This window comes from Lethenteron reissneri, chromosome 55, assembly GCF_015708825.2.
Source record: "Lethenteron reissneri isolate LAM-NWPU_2019-01 chromosome 55, ASM1570882v1, whole genome shotgun sequence".
Taxonomy (NCBI): Eukaryota; Metazoa; Chordata; class Hyperoartia; order Petromyzontiformes; family Petromyzontidae; genus Lethenteron; species Lethenteron reissneri.
The window spans coordinates 12,826,637-12,847,650 of record NC_083833.1 but is presented as its reverse complement, the minus strand read 5'-3'; the positions used below and the strand labels follow the sequence as shown (position 1 = coordinate 12,847,650).

The following is a 21,014-nucleotide window of genomic DNA, read 5'->3' as shown; positions in this document are numbered from 1 at the left end:
AGGGGGAGTGGCCACACTTTGCCCCACCACACGTAAGGAATGCTATGGCCATCACGGGGTCCTTGAGGTTCACACGGAGTCTCATAGACTAGCACGCAGACCCCATAGACTAGCACGCAGACCCCATAGACTAGCATGCAGACCCCATAGACGAGAATGGAGACCCCATAAACAAGCAGGCATAACCCATAAACAAGAATGGAGGCCCCATAGACTAGCACACAGATCCCTTAAACGAGCACGCAGATCCCATAAACGAGCACGCAGACCCCATAGATTAGCACGCAAACCCCACAGACGAGCACGGAGACCCCATAGACGAGCACGCAGACCCCATAGACGAGCACGGAGACCCCATAGACAAGCACGCAGACCCCATAGACTAGCACGCAGACCTCATAGACGAGCACGCAGACCCCATAGACTAGCACGCAGACCCCATAGACTAGCACGCAGACCCCATAGACGAGCACGGAGACCCCATAGACGAGCACGCAGACCCCATAGACTAGCACGCAGACTCATAGACTAGCATGGAGACCCCATAGACTAGCACGGAGACCCCATAGACGAGCACGCAGACCCCATAGACTAGCAAGCAGACCCCATAGACTAGCACGCAAACCCCATAGACTAGCACGCAGACCCCATAGACTAGCATGCAGACCCCATAGACTAGCACGCAGACCCCATAAACGAGAATGGAGACCCCATAAACGAGCAGGCAGACCCCATAAACAAGAATGTAGGCCCCATAGACTAGTACGCAGATCCAATAAACGAGAACGCAGACCCCATAGACTAGCACGCAGACCCCATAGATTAGCACGCAGATCCCATAAACAAGCACGCAGACCCCATATATTAGCACGCAGACCCCATAGACTAGCACGCAGACCCCATACACTAGCACGCAGACCCCATACACTACCACGCAGACCCCATAGATTAGCACGCAGACCCCATAAACTAGCACGCAGACCCCATAGATTAGCATGGAGACCCCATAGACTAGCATGGATACCCCATAGACTAGCATGGAGACCCCAAAGACGAGCACAGAGACCCCATAGACTAGCATAGAGCCCATAGACTAGCACGCAGACCCCATAGACTAGCAAGCAGACCCCATAGACTAGCACAGAGACCCCATAGACTAGCACGCAGACCCCATAGATTAGCACGGATTCCCCATAGACTAGCACGGATTCCCCATAGACTAGCATGGAGACCCCATAGACTAGCACGAAGACCCAATAGAGTAGCACGGATTCCCCATAGACTAGCACGGAGACCCCATAGATTAGCATGGAGACCCCATAGACTACCACGGATTCACCATAGAGTAGCATGAAGACCCCATAGATTAGCACGCAGACCCCATAGACGAGCACGGAGACCCCATAGACGAGCACGCAGACCCCATAGACTAGCATGGAGACCCCATAGACTAGCACGCAGACCCCATAGACTGTGAGTGGGTGGGTGAGTCAGTGGCTAGTCTGTTTCGTGAGTGAGTAGCTGGGTGAGTAACTGTGTGGGTGACTGAGTGAGTGGCTGATTGAGTGAGCAGGTTGGTCGGGTGACTGAGTGAGTTGATGAATGATTGAGTGATTGAGTGAGACGGTTATGAAGGGTTTTCAGTCAGTAGGTGGATGAATGAATGGGTGATTGAGAGAGTTAGTTATGGAGTAAGTCAGTGAGTGGGTGTCTAAGTGAGTTAGTGAGTGATTGTGAGCGCCGGTTATGGATTGAGTCACATGCACGCGACGCCACCATCGTCACCACCGTCTCCACCATCATCATCACCATTGCCACCACCATCGCCACCACCATCACCACCATCGTCACCACCACCATCACCACCATCATCACCACCATCGTCACCACCACCATCACCACCATCATCACCACCATCGTCACCACCATCATCACCATCGTCAACCCCATCATCACCACCATCGTCACCACCATCATCACCATCGTCATCACCACCATCGTCACCACCATCATCACCATCGTCAACCCCATCATCACCACCATCGTCACCACCATCATCACCATCGTCACCACCGCCATCACCATCGTCACCACCATCGTCGCCACCATCGTCATCACTATCATCACCACCATCGTCACCACCATCATCACCATCGTCACCACCGCCATCACCATCGTCACCACCATTGTCGCGCCACCATAGTCATCACTATCATCACTACCATCGTTGCCATCGTCTTAACACCCCCGCCCCCCATCCACCAACCCCTGTCGGCCCTGGCATGCTCACGAGCGACCAGGTTGGCGATGTCATTTCTCCCCCAGCATCTCCACCATGGGGCTGGTGAAGGAGAATCCATGGAACACCGACTGGTCCATGGAGCTGATGAGCTCCTTGTTGCCAAAGGACAGACGCGGCTTCTCGCTCAGGAACTCCTGGTCGAAGTTGCTGCAGTCGTTGGCCGATCTCTGGCCAACCCGGTGGGGTGGGGCGCACACAACAAAGACAAAGATCCCCCGTGTAGCCTTAACCAGACTATTAGGGAAAGTGCCGTGAACCCAGCACGGGCTCACCAGGGGATGGGTGGGCAGCACCGCACCCGGCCGTCTTTGTCTCCCCAGTGCTGATGTTTGCTACACACAGTACCAGGTACTCATTTGAGGCTGAGTCAATATAAGGGAGACAGGCTCAGATAATCCTCACTGGTATTTCTGGCCGAGAGCGGGAATCGAACTCGAGTCGTCAGGTTTGAAGCGCAGCGCCGTTTAACGCTGTGCCACCGGACATCCACTAATATAAATGAAAATATACAAAGATCCCCATATAGTCTTAACAAACTGTTGCGGCACGTGCTGTTAACGAGTAGCACCTATGTAGGCCAGCACGGCATATGGGGGGTTGGGTGGCCAGCACCACGCCCGGCCGCCTTTGTCTCCCCAGTGGTGATGTTTACACACTGCACCAGGTACTCACTGGTGCCGACCATGAGCGCTGCACTACCGCTCCCCATAGGGGCGCAGACACGCGCACACACATGCACGCTCACGCACGGGCACGCAAGAGTGGCCTCTGCAAAAACCCCATGGATTTATCCCGGGTTTACAACCAGAAATTGTGAACCTAGTGGGACTCTCCCAGCCACACGGGGACCACTGGTGGCTTTCATGTGCACGTGTGTGTACCTGTGTGTGTGCGCATGTGTGTGTCTAGCAAAAACTAAGCACCTGCCTGGGTGTTTTGTGCCATCAAACACCCCGACCCCCTTAACTCCCCATCAGCTGATGGAGCAGGTTTGGAGTGGAGGGTTTACCATACCTGGGCAGTATGCTTATGACAGCAAAGGTCTCACACTAAATCAGTCGAGCAGCATTATCTTTTTACCGGCTGCGCAACGCTGTGTGGAAGCTACCTGATATGTCGCTTCACACGAATCTTCGGGTCTTCTAGGCCACAGTCATGCCTTCCCTTATCTATGCTTGCAAAACGTGAACCCCTCTAATTGAACATCTGCACCAGTTAGAAACATTCAGGCTGGGCTACCTACAATCCGCCCTGGGTTTAACCAGGATGGATTGTGTGAGGAGCTCACAAATCCTTGTCTACGTACGGTGCAAAAGAAGTTCAACATACATAAATACATCAGTGAGCTCCTCTAGAAGGCAAGGTTGTGTTGGCTGGGTCATGCAGCCTGCATTCCCAACCACCGCATGCCCATGGAGCTTCTGTTTGGCCACATAGAGGAGGCGAGATGGGCACGACATGGGCTGGAGAAGAAATGGAGCTGATGCGGTGCAGGAATATCTGGAGCTGAGCGGACTTACGGAATGCTGGTAAAAAATAAACTAAAAACTAAAATATTATTATTTTACCAGGTAAGGCCAGCGGTGTCAAGATTGGCCTCAATGGAGGAGGCTCATGAAGGACGCTACTGGGCAGTTGGAGGCAGTCACCCTCCAGCAATAACGGAGGGCAGAGGAACGACGCTCACAACAACGAGTTCTGGGCGACTAAAATACAGAAAGTTGGCACAGTATGGGGCACAGGTGGTGCATCTGCCAAACAACTCAGTCAGTCAACCCATAGCACTTGGGTCTATCCCGTGACCTCCTGTTAGCGGGCTTTCAACACTTTACGTGGCCTCAAAGTGCACCTAGCCTGGCACAGGCGCCATGGTTACGTTACCACTACTTATTGGCGAATGGCGGCTGTTGTTGTTCTTTACCCATTAACCAGCACTTGCCCAAAAATACAGAGTGGGCTACATGGAGGACTTTTGGCTTTGTGTGGCTCAGTGGAAAGTGGGACGTACCACTTTGGGTCGGAAGGGAGGGATGACCTGACGCATCTCCAGCGCCTGCCAATCGATGGTTTTGAAGAACACGTGCATCCTTATGGACCCCACCACCCCGAGCCGCTTAGAGTGGTCCCTTTCAAACAGCTGCAGCACAAGCATCATCGGCATCATCATTAGCATCAGCAGTATCCTCAGCATCATCATTGTCGGCGTCAACATCATCGGCATTATCAGCAACATCATCATCAGCCATGTGTGCTGGCACACTGGACTTAGCGAGCCGGAGGTTGCCGGTCTTATGCTGCCCGCGTGGCGGGTGAAACACTGGGGCAGATTTATTCAATACCGTGACTCCCTCTCTCACCTGTGTGAGGATCTCCCTCCCTACCTCTCCCACTCACCTGTGTGAAGATCTCTGTCTCCCTCTCACCTGCGTGAGGATATCTCGGGAGGGCTCGCTGAGCCAGCGAGGGTAGTGCGGCGTGTGCACACGGATCGCCTCGAACAGCTGCTCCTCGTCGGTGCCGTAGAAGGGCGACTGCCCCACCAGCATCTCGTAGAGCAGCACCCCCAGGGCCCACCAGTCCACCGAGCGCCCGTATGGGTGACCCAGTAGGATCTGTGTACACGGTGACACTCGTGTATGAGCTTGCGTGGTAACACGCGTGTATGAGGGTGTGCGGTGACACGCGTGTATGAGCTTGCGTGGTAACACGCGTGTATGAGGGTGTGCGGTGACACGCGTGTATGAGCTTGGAATGGTAATATGCGTGTATGAGCATGCATGTGTGGTGACACGCATGTATGACCATGCGCGGTGACACGCGTGTATGAGCGTGAGCGGTGACACGCATGTATTGTTTGGCCGTGCAGAGTGGTGGAAGGCCTTACACCACAAACGTGACCAGATTCGACGTGGCTCAACCCAACGAAAGTCAACAATGACAATGGCCGTGGTGACCACGTTGTATATTGAGCAGTCCCCCAGCCTTAGCCTCCTCTCGCTCCTCTCGTAAAACCTCAACCACCTCCTCCATCACCCATCCTCTTTCCTCGCCCCTCCATCACTTCCTGAGCCCTCTAATACCCTTCCCTAACCCCTATGTGACCCCTCCATCATGATCACTCATCCCTTGCATGCCCATGGCATCAAAGTCATTCTCGCTTGCACTGGTGGCTAGTAGATGTTATCTCCCTCGCCTGGTGTACAGGAGATCGTGGGTTCGATCCTGACCTTGACATCTGCTGTATATTTGGAGATTGCGTGTCTCTTTCCCCGTGGTCGTGTCCATTTTTCCCCGGACCCTCCGGTTTATCCCTTTACATTTAGAATTAACATCACATTTAGAGGGCTCGTGTGCACCCCCCTCCCCCCAGGCCCCCCGTGTGACCCCCATGCCCCCTGTGTGCTCCCCGTGCCCTCCGTGCCCCCCCGGTAGCCCCCATGCCCCCCATGCCACCCCTGCCCCCCATGCCTCTGTGCCCCCCATGTGTCCCCAGTGCCGCAGTGCCTCCCATGCCCCCGTGCCCCCTGTGTGCCCCCCATGCTCCCAGTGCCCCCCGTGCCCCCCGAATGCCCCCCGTGTTCCCCCAGTGCCCGCCCCGTGCCCAACATGCCCGCCTTATGCCCCCCGTGCCCCCCATGTCCCCGTGCCCCCCGTGCCCTCCTTGTGCCCTCCATGCCCCCCATGCCCCATGCCCCCGTGTGCCCCCCGTACCCCCCCGAACCTCGGGCGCGATGTAGTCGGGCGTGCCGCAGAAGGTGGAGGCGAGCGTCTCGGCGCTCACATTCTCTTTGCACATCCCAAAGTCGGCGATCTTCACGTGGCCGTCGCGGTCCAGCAGGATGTTATCCAGCTTCAGGTCTCTAGCGGTGGGCCGGGTGGTGGGGGGGGGGCGACATCGGGGGGGGGGGGGGCGAGCGTGGGACAGACAGCAGTGGCCAGGGTTGATTCACTGCTGGATGAGGGTCTCGTGCTCACCGACCGTTGCTGAGCGATGCCACGGCGAGTTCGAGGCCCCGGCTCCGCCGATCGTTCCCGCCCTTCCCCCGGGGTTCATTAAACCACACGCACGGTCTGTCTGTCTGTTCTCCTATAACACGGCGGTGCTAGTGGTTGTTTTCCTGAAGAATGCCATGTTATGGGAAAAATAGCGTTGTAAATAAACGAGTTCATGAAGAATGTCTTTTTTGTTTACCATTTTTATCTTCGATCAGACACTAACAACTACTCTAAATTTCGATTTAAAGCTTTCGTGACTGCAGCGATTCATCTTCTTGGTTCTTTCGGTAAAGTTAAATAATATTGTGTTATATTTTTATTATTTTATTATTTCCATTCTACGTCACTTTACCGAAAGAACCAAGAAGATGAACTACTCTAAACATTTGTATTGTTGAGGACTTCATTCAACTTCTAATATTTAAAGACAGACCCATCGGAAACTGCTCAATTTAAAGAGTATGTTCTTTATTAGAAATAACAAAAATTAATGTACTTAATACCGTTTTAGAATTATTCAGATTGTAACATCATACAATGCAGATTTTTTTCGTTCAAAACCGCTTGAATCCGAAATATCTCAAAAACAATAAAATATAGAATGGTTCTCGCTTCAATTGTATTTGCTGTTTAATACTCTATCAAATAAAAACACCCGCAATCCTATAGTTTGAACGGTTTCTGAATGACACCAGGTACAGACATGTTTATGGGGCAATAAAAATAGATATTTGGGGGACTTAAAATGAAATATCTCGGATTTTCAGATGTTTCTTGTTGTTTACGTCCGAAATCAATAAGCTGAGCTTATTGGAGAGTATATTGAGTGTATTGATGATATTGGATGTAGTTTATATTTTAGTTTTTTTACGTGGTGGTTTGGCTGCTGCAGCTCCTTACTATTAAAATTTACCTCCCTCTATTACTGCTAATCCTACTTTCTCCCTTTATGACTGCTAATCCTACATAATACACGAGCATAATATGACTTTGAGACCTCCCCACCACCTACACATTCCACAAGTAGTGACTAATCCCATATCTGCATTTTCCGTAAATATGCTAAATTCTTTTGTTGATATGTAAATTCATTTATCAAGGCGCTCTCCTCCTTTAACCCAGCTTAAATATACGCTACCAAGCTTGGTGGTGTTAATTCGGACGCTGTCTTTCCGACAGCCCTGTTCTTCACCTGAGGACGGCTGCTTGCATTGTGGCCGAAACGTCGTGAGAATTTTGTTTTATTATGTTTTATTTTGATTATTTCCCTTCTACGTGACTTTACCGAAAGAACCAAGAAGAGAAATAGGTAGCTTGAGAAAACTAATTTAGTAAAATTACAAAGTGTAATGCAATGCAACAGGGAGAGTCGGTTAATCTTTGGAAGAACGTAATCAACCAGGCTATGCGTTAACTGTGTGTTAACCGACTCTCTGTGTTGTGTTGCATTGCATTACACTGGACACAGTTCCCATCATCGGTAAGCTCGTCTGGCAGGCAAGGCTGCGATGACTGGCTCATGTAGCCTGCATGCCCAGCCACCGCATAACCAAGCAACTTCTGTTCGGCCGGTTAGAGGGGGCTAAATGGACCCGACACAGGCTAAAGAAGAGATGGGCTGATGTGGTACAGGAGGATGTGGTACCAGCGGTGTCAAGATCGTCCTCTATGGAGGAGGCTCGTGAAGGACGCTACTGGGCTGTTTGAAAGCAGTTGCCCTCCATCAACAGCGGAGAGCAGAGATGCAATGCTCACAACAACGAGCGGAGCGCTGGGCGGCTAAAACACAGCAAGTTGGCATGGTGGAGTGTACAGGTGTTGCATCGGTCAGTCATCTCAGTCAGTCAACCCATGGCACCTGGGTCTGTCCCTTGACCTCCTGACAGCGAGCCGTCGACACTTCACGTGGCCTCAAAGTGCACCTAGCCTGCCTGGCACAAGCACGGTGGTGACGTCACCGCCACTTAGTAGTCAATGGTGGCTGTTGTTGTGTGTTCGTGTGTGGGGAGCGATGGTGTAGCGGTTAGCGCGCTGCGCTACGAACCCAGCAACCGGTGACGATTATATTATCTAAACCGGCCATGGGCCTCCCCTAGGTCGATTCAGCCTTAATCAGAGTACCCAGTGTGGTGCGTAAACATTGCCACTGAGGAACAAAGACAGCCGGGCGTGGTGGTGGCCACTTACCACTTCGTATACCGTGCTGGTCCCAAAAATCCATTAAGGCTTCTCGGGGGATCGCTGCCTTTGTAGATGGAACGGTGGCGAAGTGTTATCGCACTGCGCTACGAACCCGATATGCCGGGTTCAACTCCTGTTCACGACCAATAATAGTGTTGACAAATATTTTAACCGGGTCCTGAGCCCTCCCCGAGGTTGACTAAAACTTAACAATGAGTACTAGGTGCGGTGTGTCAACTTCAGCACTGCGGGTGTGGTGCCGGATTCATGAAGGCCGGCATGGCACACAGCGGCTCGCTAAGAGCAAATGCCTCAACAGCCTGCTGCAGGCTATACAGGGGATCTTTGTCTCCGTATAATCATGACACAAACTGCTCAATCTGACCGAGTGCTTCAGTGTTAAGAGTGAGCAGCTCACAGCGATCGCAAGCTTACGAGTGAATGAGTGACTTAGTGGGTGACTTAGTGAGTGGGCGACTAATTGAGTGGATGACTTAGTGAGTGAGTGACTTAGTGAGTGAGTGACTAAGTGAGTGGGTAGGTAACGAAGTGAATGACTAAGTGAGTGGGTGACTAAGTGTGCGAGTAACTTGTGAGTGAGTGACTTAGTGAGTGAGTGAGTATGCCACTGAGTTTATGACATTAATCAAGTCAGCTTGTAACACTGCAGCAGCGACTCGATGAGGAGCCGGCACTACTAACCAATGCCCAAGTTCTGCAATCCTCTGTTTATGAAGATGTTACCAGCCAATTCGTGAGAAAGTAATGTTTGCATTTCAGTAAGCGGTGAGTCAGTGAATGAATGGCGAGTGAGTGATTGGTTGTTTGAGCGGGTGTGTGAGTGTGTGCTTCAGTAAATGAATTAGTGAGTAAATTAATGACTTAAAGCTTTCGTGACTGCAGGAATTCAGATTCCTTGGGTTTTTTGGTAAAGTCACGTAGATAAGTTCAAAGAAAATAACAAAATAACAAAAAATTACTGTTATTTTGTTATTTTCTTTAAAGCTATCTACGTGGCTTTACCGAAAGACCCAAATAATATGTGGAAATTAATGATTGGTCTAATGAGCGGACGAGTGAGGGGATGAGTGACACAGTGAGTGAATGAGTGAGTGAATAGATGAATGGGTGATTGAGTTAGGAAGAAGTCCCTGATGGCGCGCGTTGGTGCCCACCTGTAGATTATGCCTTTGGAGTGGAGGAACTGAAGGCCACAGATGATTTCAGCAGAATAGAATCTGTGAGACAGCGAAAGAGAGAGAGAGTGGGAGATCAACGCTCCGCACGGAATGCCTCTCTCTCCAGAAGCACAGTGAGGTCTGAGCGAGCGAGCAAGCATCGGGTTGAACAACACTCACATTCCATGTAGAGCAGTGGTTCTTAACCTGTATTGCAGCCTTGCACCCATTTGGTTCTAAATCGTAAAAATGTTAATAAATACATATGGATTGATTAAACAAAATAGTTGTACTTACATGGCCTGTGCTTAATTTGTGTGTCGATGATTTACCTTCTAAAAATAAATCTGACCATGTCTCACACTGCCAGAAAGGGCATCTCGCACCCCCAGGGAGTGGGTGCACCCCAGGTTCAGAAGAAGAACCACTGCTCTAGATCCTGACGGATTGAACAACACTCACATTCCCTCTCGATCCAATCCCAATCCGGCCATCACCCCCTCTCCATTCCACCATAAGAGCCCTTCTCAATGTCCACAACCATCTCGAAAACCCCATTCTGATCCCCCTCTCTCTCCCCCAGTATCATTCTTCTCGACCTGTCCACCGCCTTTCGGCCACTGTTGGTCACGCCACTCTCTCCTCCGCTCTCTCCTACCCCGACATTTCAGGCACCCCCCCCCCCCCGCCTCTTCTTGCTCGAAGGTCACCTTGCTTCTTGCACTTCCTATGTCTCCTCCAGCCACTCCGTATCCCCTCCCCTCTCAGTATCGGTACTCCATAGGGTCCCTTTCACTATTCTTTCTTAATCGATATGTGGACTTTCTTAAATCTGTCTACTCCTCCTGCTTTCCTCACTATTTCATTGACGACAAAAACCCAAATCTTATTCTTCCTCTTCCTCTAATTGTTCTCCATTTCCTCTCTCACCCCCGACCTTTTCTCGCTTCTCCTCCTCCGGCCTTCCTGGCTGCCATACAATCCTAAACAGAATTTTGCTTTCCATCACTCTCTTACTCCGCTTAAAGCATCATCCATCTCCCTCCCTGTGCTCGTCCTTAATTCCGGTTTCCTCTGACCTCAACCTCGGTGTCCCCTTTGACACATCCCTCAAATATCCCCATGCACGTCTCCGCTAACGCTCATGTCTGCCGCCTCCAATTGAGCTCAACATGCATATTTACTTCCATCTGTTTAAAATGAGAATAATCCGCCCTCTCATTTAACTTTCTGCCACCAAACTCCTGGTTCATTCTCTGATCTTTACTCGGCCTGCACTACCTCTGTCATTTTTTTATACTTGGTCTCCCTGCCTCTCCCCTCACTCCACTCCAACAAATTCAAACGCTTACGTTCGAGTTATTTTTAAATCTCCCATTTTCATTCTCACACCTCGCCTCTCCTCCTGCTCCAACTTCACTGGAGTCCAGTTGACTGCACCGCTGTCATTTCAAATACCCGACGTGGGTCTTTAGATCTCTGCATTACCTTTCCTCACCTCATCATCTAGACTCAACAATGCATATAGACTCAACACTGCCCATAGACTCAACACTGCCCATAGACATAACACAGCCCATAGACTCTACACTGCCTATAGACTCAACACTGCCCATAGACTCAACACTGCCCATAGACTCAACACTGCACATAGACTCAGCGCTGCCCATAGACTCAGCACTGCACATAGACTCAGTACTGCCTATAGACTCAACACTGCCCATAGACTCAGCACTGCCCATAGACTCAACACTGCACATAGACTCAGCACTGCCCATAGACATAACACAGCCCATAGACTCTACACTGCCTATAGACTCAACACTGCCCATAGACCCAGCACTGCCCATAGACTCAACACTGCACATAGACTCAGCACTGCCCATAGACTCAACACTGCCCATAGACTCAACACTGCCCATAGACTTAGCACTGCCCACAGACTGAACTTTGCCTGTAGACTCAATACTGCCCGTAGACGCAACACTGCCCACAGCCTTACCCCTTCTCTATTTCACATTCCCTTCCTCTTCCCTCCCCTCGCCCCACAACTCCGACCCTCCCCAATAGTCATTTTCGTGACTCCTTTGTGGCCTCTGTTACCATCACTCATTCCTGGGCACTCGCAACGCCCTTCCCAAATAAATCACTCGATGCTGTCCCCGTGTTGATTAGCTCCTCGAGTGAAGGCACTCTTTAAAAGCTGCCATGCGGCTAGGAGATGTTCGCCTGCTATACAGGAGGTCGTGGGTTAGATTCCGACCCTGACGCCTGCTGTATATTTGGAGTTTGCGTGTCTCTCTCTCATCATAATCACGGTGCCTAGGAGATGTTAACTACCTCGCCTGGTATGGAAGAGGTCGTGGGCTCGATCCTGACCGTGACACCTGTTGTATAGTTGAAGTTTGTATATCTCTCTCTCCGCGGTTGCGTGGGTTTTACTTCGGGTCCTCCGGTTTTTCCCTCCACGTTGAGAATCAACATCACCACGAGTATTTGGCTACTGCTATACATTTCCACGTGATGATAAGCCACTCCCTTGAGCTATCATCTGTGGGCAAGTCGCTTCTGAGAAAGAGCTACATAGCTCTGTGGGGCCTTACCTGGTAAAATAAAAATAGTTTTAAGTTTAGTTTTTTGTTTTAAATATATAATATGATATTTTATTTTACAGCGGTTAGATTAAAAGTCAGAACGACTTCCAAGATTGCTCTTCTGGTTTCCCGGGTTTGGATGCAGTCTCCAGTGAAGCATTTCCGAGCTATCACTGCTGCTTCTGTCGCATTGGCAGTGGTGCACAAGAAAATACAAAGATCCCCTGTGTAGCCTTAACAGACTGTTGGGGCAAGTGCTGTTAGCGAGCACCTATGAAGACCGGCAGGGCACATGATTCTATGGCTCTCTGTGCTGGTCTTTATGTCAGTCTACGAGTCTCTGTGTGAGTATATTGATCTCTGTGTGAGTATATGGGGCTTCGTGTGAGTCTATGGGTTTCTGTGTAGGTCTACGAGTCTCTATATGAATCTATGGATCTTTGTATGAATCTATGAGTCTCTGTGTAGGTCTATGGTTCTCTGTGAGTATGTAGGTCTCTGTGTAAGTCTATGGGTATATGTGCGAGTCTATGGGTCTCTGTGTGAGTCTGTAGGTCACTGTGCAAGTCTTTGGGTCTTTGTGTGAGTCTATGAGTCCAACTTGTGCCGGCGTCACGGTCTAAATTTGCTAAATACTCACATGGGTTGACACAAAGCAGTTGATCATCTTCCCACACCACTGGCAGACTAATGCACAGGGACAGCTGCCACTGGGCATGCGTTTAGAATGATGATGATTGTGCTGATGATTGTGCTGCTTATGATGATGATTGTGCTGATGATGATTGTGATGATTATGGTGATGATGATTGTGATGATGATTAAGCTGATGATGCTGATGATGATTGTGCTGATGACGTACGTGGCTCGGGGCAGGTCAAAGCGCCCCTTCTCCTGGATGTGGAACATGAGGTCTCCGCCGTTGAGGTACTCCATGACGAAGAACAGGTGCTCCTGCGTGCAACACCGCCAGGCATGAGGGAGCGCACGGTGGCGAGATGTTAACCCCCCCCCCTCCATGCAGGAGCTCATGGCTTCGATTCCGACTCTGATGCCTGCTGTATATTTTACGTTTGCGTGTCTCTGTCTCTTTCATTATCATCACGGTGGCTATGAGATGTTAACTAACTTGCCTGCTAAACAGGAGGTTGTGGGTTCAATCCCCATCCTGATGCCCGCTGTATATTTGGAGTTTGCGTGTGTCTCTCTCTCTCCCTGTGGTCGTGTGGATTTTTCTCCGGGTCCTCCGCTTTTCCCTTCCATGTATATGCCGGATTATTATTTTTTTAATAATAAAATAAATAAAATTGTAAAAAAATGCGCAAATCGCATAAATTATGATAATGTATGTAATTATATGCATAAATTATGATACTCACGGAGATAATCGTGGCAATTTATGCGGGTACTTGTGATTGTGTTAATGTATGCAGTTATGATAATTAGGCTTAGCTTCGTTATCCAGAGTTGTATCAATCGGGATAAAAAGATTATCTTTGATTACTGATTATCTTAGTGTGTTTATGTTATGTTAGGTCTCCAAATTCATATCTCATCACAGGTTATAGTTCTTATAAATAAGACAGTTTGCATGGACTGGGAAAGAAGCACTCGAACACTTGGTGTTAAGCAATTTTAATTCTAAACAAACATATGAAATTCTAATATGCAAAGGCAAAAGTATACGTCAATAGATTCATCGGCAAGATTATGCAATTAACGAAAATAAATGACTCAAACATTTCTTATTCATGTAACTCGATGGCAGCAACTGCTTTGCACGATCAGTTGATATTGAACGCACCACCTTGAAATGGCAACCCTTTTTGAAACACAAAGATAACTTTTTGAAAGTCTTATTCGTGTGCGTGTTGTGTGTGCGTTGTCCCCTTGTAAAATTAATATTTTAAGCAGAGGCAGGTCGCTGTGTCGGAGCTTGTGGGGTGGGGGAGGATACAACCAGCAGCCAGAGAGGTTCCTCTCGCTTGGGCGTGGCCGCAGCGAGCCCGTGCTGCTCCCACTCTCCACTGCTGGATTGAGCGCGTTGGCACGATGTTCCTTGAAGAAACTTGCTTGCTTGGCGCTTGATGGTTCCGGGGGCTTGGTGCCACTCGTGCGCTCTCTCTCTCTACTGCTAGCTGAGTGGTGTTGGCACGACGCTACTTGAGGAAACTTGGTTGTTTGGGGCTTGATAGCGGGCGGGCTTGGTGCTGCACGTGCACTCTCTCTCCACTGCTAGATTGAGCGGCGTCGGTACGACGCTTGCCGTCGTGGTGCACGATGATTCCGTCGTCGCTGCTGGACGTCTTGTCTGTTCTCACTGGGTGTTGGTCGGTGTGTGTGTGTATCAAACACACGGCGCATTCGATGGCGCTCTCTCTCTCTCTCTTGGTGGCAGCTCCAGTCTTCTCCACTGCTGGATGATTGTTGAGTCGGTACGATGCTCGGTGATGCCCAGGTCGTGCTGCTCGTGCGCTCTCTCGCTCCTTGATCGCTGCCAACTTCACACGGACACCCGCCCTTACTTCAGGCTGTGTTGGCTCGGGCTCTGGACGATGCGGCTGTGCGCGCTCACCGGCTTGGAGCGCTCTGGCGATGAACGATGGCTCTTGTTGCTCATCCGCTGCTGCTCGTCCTTTTCGATGCTCGCTTGGTCGACACTTGGTGATTTCCGCCCTTTCTACAGGTTGATTGCTTGTTGTCACTCGTCACTCTCTCTTCTCCGTGCATTCCTTTGTTCGTGCAGCTGCCAGCTTCACTTGCACTTAACCACACCTCGCCACTTCGTTCTGTGAGAAACGACACCGGCCGTCGGTATCGGTGTTTGCTCCCTCACGACGCTCCGCCAGCCAGAGCACGGCTGAAACCCAGCCTCGACCCAGGTTGAACTCAGACTTCTGCCCTAACGGCCCCTCGTCGTACCATCTCTCCTCGAGGCATGACGCGCCCCAGCTCCCTTGCGAGCCCCGTCGCAACGCTGCATCGCAATCCGAGTCCTGAGACTGAGCGCGACTCGAACCAGACTGCTCATTAGTGATGTGCGCTTGTGCCTAAACTAAAAAACGTGAACACCCTCTCCTCTCTGTGCGTCTCTTGCGAGAGGAAAAGGTGGCTGAGGAGATTTTTGCAATACATTTATGTGGTCCTGTGTGTTACATTTATTCTTGATATTTCTTATGAGTTCCCTCGGTCTTAGTATATCATGGTTATTATTCGGTCTATGTTTAATGAATATTCGTAATGATCCTCGTTACATCATTATTTTGAGGGCTTTGCCAAGTTTGGTTATGCGTTTGTTTCCAGGGATTGGTGTTTTATTCTGAGTTATATTTTAATGTCCTGAGGTTAAGTGTAACTAAGTTTCCACTTAAGCTTTCTGGAATTCGTATTCTTTAGTTTTTGGTAAGGTCATGTAGATAGAAACATACAATACAAAATAATATATATGCGGTGAATACGAGTAATATAAGGGAATATCTAATAAAAAGCCCCTATTGTAGGCTGGTTGAATCTTTTGTTAAGTTTCTACTTTTCGTTAAGGAAAACGTTAAAGAAAACGCTAGTTGCAACAGTTTTTTTTCTCTGCTCTGCACGATATCCGTGCATCTCCAGACATCTTGGGAAGGTTAGGCCATCGACCTTTTGTCCATCTGGATGTCTCTGACCTCTCTGTGCTCTGAAATCTTGCCGTTTAATGTCCCTGCCCGTTTCACAGATTCTTGGTGTGCTTGTGAGGAGTAGGGGCTGTTATCATTATTTAATTAAAAAATATATATAGATATAAAAAAAACACACATTTTTTTTGTTTGGCCTAATTATTCTTAATATTAATTTTGGGAAAACAGGGCATAGATACAACAGTATGTCACTGCGATACATTTCCACGTCATGATAAGCCATCACTTGGTTGAGCTATTATTTGGGATAGCCAGGTCGCTTCTGAAAAAGGAACATAGCTCAGTTGCATCTTACCTGGTAACATAAAAAAAATGTTTTTACGTTCGCTCTACCCATGCCCATAAGACGATGAGGCCAGTGGAGGGGTGGGTGAGTGGCTGGGTAGGCGAGTGGGTGGGTGAATGGGTGGAGCGGTGGGTGGGCAGTTGGCTGCCTGGGTGGGTTGGTGGGTGGATGCTTAGGTGAGTGGGTGGCACCTTGGTCTGGAAGGTGCCACACAAGTGGGTGAGGTAAGAGTGACTAGCTGGGTGAGTGAGTGGCTGGGTGAGTGAGTGGCTGGGTGAGTGGTTGGGTAAGTGGCTGGGTGAGTGGGTGGGTGGCACCTTGGCCTGGAAGGTGCCACACAGGTGGGTGAGGAAGGGGTGAGTGGCTGGGTGAGTGGCTGGGTGAGTGGGTGAGTGGGTGGCACCTTGGTCTGGAAGGTGCCACACAAGTGGGTGAGGAAGGGGTGCTCCCAGGCCAGGGCCAGCACCCTCTTCTCGATCATGGTGCACTCCACGTCATCGTCCATCAGCACCACGTCCTTCTTGAGGACCTTGACGGCGAAGTATGCGGCAGCCGGGCTCCGCGGGCCCTTCATCTCCGCCAGCATCACCTGCACAGCCACTCGCGCGCACACAGCCCCTCTGTACATGCGCTCGCGTGCACACAGTCCCACTAAACATCCGCTTGTGTCATTAAACCCGCCACCAGCCTACACAACCAATTAGTAACAAAACATGCCCATTAGTAACTAGTTCAGTACTAACCTGTTGTGTGTTGGGGAATAAACCCAATACAACATTTACAATTCGAGTACCTGGTGACATTTTGTCGGTAATTACAATAAACTGGCCTCATTAGGCGACAGCCAGAGAGTTGTGGAGAAATCCTCCTCCTGTTGTGGTCTTAAATGGACGGGCAGGGATAAATGTTGATGTTGTCACTCGGCAAATCAGGTGCGAAGACCAGAGAGGTGGTTAATGTAGTCATGAATAACAATGAATACCTCTTATTAGTCTGGTTATTCACAGGTAATCAACATACATTGTGCATGGACATTATACTCTTTTGTTCTTTCGGTAAAGTCACGTAGGTAGAAAAATAATAGATCACGACGTTTCGATCGCAACACAAGCAATCGTCATCAGGTGGGTCAACTACATCAAGAAAAAACTGCTGAAATAGGCGAGAGATCTGCCGTGGCACGAGGTTATATAGGCCTCGGTAGTAGGGGGAGAGAGATAAGGGGGGGAGAAAGGGGGGGGAGAGAGGGGGCGGGGCAGAAAGTGGACTCCGCGGCAGCACCCGGGTCACTGGAGTGAAGTGGACCACCGCGGCAGCAATAGAGAAATCGGCTGCAAGCAGATCTGAAACACGGTAGGACCAATACCTCTGCCGTTGTTGATCATTGTTTTATCGCTGTGGGCTCACACGAAATTGACTTTTCGAAGACGAAGGTACTCTGCAAACCCACCGGTTATTATCAGATATTTGTTCATGAAGCTATCCAGATATATAAACACGGGCACAACTTCAACCGAGAAGATGGGTACAAACTGAGCAATCATTGGAAGGACGTTATTAACCAGGTAAAGTCTTAACTGACTGTGATGTTTCCATCCTACCTGCCGATGTCAGCTGTTATTTCCGACTCTCTCTGTGTCTTTCTCTCTCTCTGTGCATATCTCTCCGATCTCTACTCCAGTACCCCAGTGACCCGGGTGCTGCCGCGGGGCCCACTTTCTGCCCCGCCTCCTCCCCCCATTCTTTCTCCCCCCCCCCTGCAGCCGATCTTTACAGTGCTGCCGCGGGGTCCACTTTCTGCCCCGCCACCTCTCTCCCCCCACCTCCTCTCTCCCCCCCTACTACCGAGGCCTATATAACCTCGTGCCACGGCAGATCTCTCGCCTACTTCAGCAGTTTTTTTATTGCTGTGGTTGTCCCACCTGGTGACGATTGCTTGTGTTGCGATCGAAACGTCGTGATCTATTATTTTTCTACCTACGCAACTTTACCGAAAGAACAAAAGAGTATGGATTCCTGCAGTTACGAAAGCTTAAAATCATTATGTACGTTATGTTAATTATAAGCGTATGAAGAGGTTACACAGTTCCTATTATTGGCTGTTCACAGTTAATTACCATCAACCACGTTGGTGACCTGTAAAGGCATGCAGTTAATCATTGTGTTACTTAATAATTCGCTTCCAAGTAGCACTAATCGTGTAGCTTTCAGAAAGATTACAATTATTTTTACTTTTCTGAATTTTGATAGATTTTCTAATTAGTCTTGGCCAGTAGTAGCATGCATGTGTAGTAAGTATATATGGAGGCTTGACGACAGGATCGGAGGCACACTTATTTATTACACCAACACAGTTATTACAGGTCACTTGGCTACAGGGATTTCTCGACAGCTAACCCCTCTAGCCTATACCAACTCCTCCACTACGGGACTAGGGGAGGCTATCTGTCCCAGCTTGGTTAAGCTGGGATCCCGGCTCCCTGAGTCACCAGACCAGCTTCGTCTGGGCTCTCGGGGCCACGCCACCGGCTTGCCCTGGTCGGCCCTTAGAAGGACAGCGAGCCAGGGGAGCTCCGGGGCCTATTCTAGCAGGTCTTCGTTCTTCTCTGGTTAAAGCTGAGTCCCGACTCCCGAGCCTTTCGGCTCATCACCTTTTATAGGACTTGCCCCCAAGGGGGGGCCCGTGGGGGATACACATGCGGACGTCGGTGCGAGCGCCACCCTTGTGTACGGCCGTAACCCCGCCCCTTGTGTTTGTTGGCCATCCGTGGCCATGCATAATCACGCCTCAACATTCGTAGCCATTTAAAGCTTTCGTGACTGCAGGGATTCATCTTCTTGTTTCTTTCGGTAAAGTCACGTAGAAGGGAAGTAATAAAATAATAAAAATAAAACATAATAAAACAATTCTCACGACGTTTCGGCTACAACGCAAGCAGCCGTCTTCAGGTGAAGAATGAGACACTACCAAACTAGGAGCTTATATATAAGCTGCATTGGGGGTTGAAGAGCGCCTTAACAAAAAGAATGTGCATGTGAAGAGGAATTTAGCATATTCATGGAAAATGCGTAGGCGTTGGGCGGGGGGGTGTCAAAGTCATATTATGCCCATGCATTATGCAGGATCAGCAGCAACCAAGGGGGGTGCAGGGATTAGCAGTAACAAAGGGAAGGAATGTTAATGATATGTAGCTGCAGTTACTCAACAACCACGTAGAAAACTAAAGTATAAACTACATAAAAAACTAAAGTATAAACTGCATCGCACCATCAGTATACTTACTATACTCTATAATAAGCTGAGTTACTAACAGCAAGTAATACATTACCATTCTACCTCGTAAAAATTCTATAATATGCTTCCATCTAGACCTTATTCTCTTACATCACACGAGCATATACCGTACTATATACTGCCATAGATAAACCCAACATTAAATTATATACTGTATTGCTGTAAACCAACCTATATCTTATACATTTAATATAACACTATGTATTATTCTACACACCCTAATGTGTGTCGAAATGGTTTATTACGTCCTTCCAATGATTGCTGAGCCAGAATCCATCTTCTCGGTTAAAATTGTCTCTGTGTTTGTATATGTGGATCGCCTCATGAACGAATCTCTCATGATAGCCAGATGGCTTGCAGAGAACCTCTGTCTTGGAGAAGTCAATATCATGTGAGCCCACTGAGTTGTAACAGTGATCTGCCACGGCTGAGGTGTTTGTCCTACCGTGTTTCAGGTCAGCTTTATGTTCACGGATGCGGTCCGAGACATGTCGTTTGGTTTCCCCAATGTAACTGCTACCACAGAGGCAACTTAGTTTGTAGACGCCAGGGTACTGTATGTCTGGAACCACATCTTTTACAGACGGTACCAGATCACGGATTTTATGTACTGTGTTGAATCGGACCTGGATCTTGTGTTTAATCAGGATTTTGGAGATCTTTTTTGTGACCCCAGCAATGTAGGGTAAGGTGATGGTCTTGAAAGGCTCCTCAACAGGATCCTTCTTGATGGTTGGAGTGATGGCTTTGCGGATTGTATAGTCGGAGTAACCATTTGCCTTAAGAGCTTGGCGTACGTGTTTGAGTTCACTGGAAATGTGTTCATGGTCGGAGATGCATTGGGCTCTATGATATAGAGTCTTGATGAGGGAATTCTTCTGGGATGGATGGTGGTGGGAATCCGGTTTTAGATAAGCATCCGTGTGGGTGGCTTTCCTGTAGACAGTGGCTCATTGAACCATCAGGTCTCCTTTTGATTAGGACATCCAAAAAGGGTAGCTTGCCATCATTTTCGACTTCCATGGTGAATCTGATGGCTGGGTGTATGGAATTGATGTGGTCGAGAAATTGGTCTAGAGCAGGCCGGCCATGTGGCCAGATGACAAAAGTGTCGTCTACGTACCTCTTCCATAAGGTCGGGCGTAGAGTGGCAGTCTGGATAGCGTCCGTCTCAAATTTCTCCATGAAGATGTTGGCTACAACCGGAGATAGGGGGGAGCCCATTGGGGTGCCCTCAATTTGCTTGTAGAAGGTTCCATTCCAGGTGAAGTATGTATTGGTTAAGCAGTGTCTCACCAGGGGGGGTACCCCAGCATTCAGTCCTTGATGAACCAAGTCTTCAATGATTGCGATGGTGTCAGGCACAGGTACCTTGGTGAACAAGGAAACCACATCAAAACTGACAAGCAGGTCGTCTGGGGACAGGGCAATCCCCTTGATTGTCGATACCAGGTCAGTAGAGTTTAGTACTGCAGAGGTGGTTTTTCCAGTGAAAGGCCGTAGGA

At 49.3% G+C, this 21,014-nt stretch overlaps 1 protein-coding gene across 1 annotated transcript in view; it reads right to left on the bottom strand.

The window, feature by feature from the left end:
• Positions 1-915: 915 nt before the first annotated feature.
• The window catches only part of LOC133356643 (protein kinase C delta type-like), a 65,404-nt gene continuing 45,305 nt past the window's right edge, over positions 916-21,014 (bottom strand). The window contains exons 13-19 of the mRNA XM_061574270.1: positions 16,618-16,803; positions 13,114-13,205; positions 9,655-9,717; positions 6,024-6,162; positions 4,726-4,914; positions 4,311-4,439; positions 916-2,469 (exon numbers count right to left, since the gene is read on the bottom strand). Of these exons, the coding sequence (XP_061430254.1) occupies positions 2,311-2,469; positions 4,311-4,439; positions 4,726-4,914; positions 6,024-6,162; positions 9,655-9,717; positions 13,114-13,205; positions 16,618-16,803 (957 nt within the window). The 3' untranslated portion in view covers positions 916-2,310. The remainder of the gene's footprint in view (positions 2,470-4,310; positions 4,440-4,725; positions 4,915-6,023; positions 6,163-9,654; positions 9,718-13,113; positions 13,206-16,617; positions 16,804-21,014) is intronic.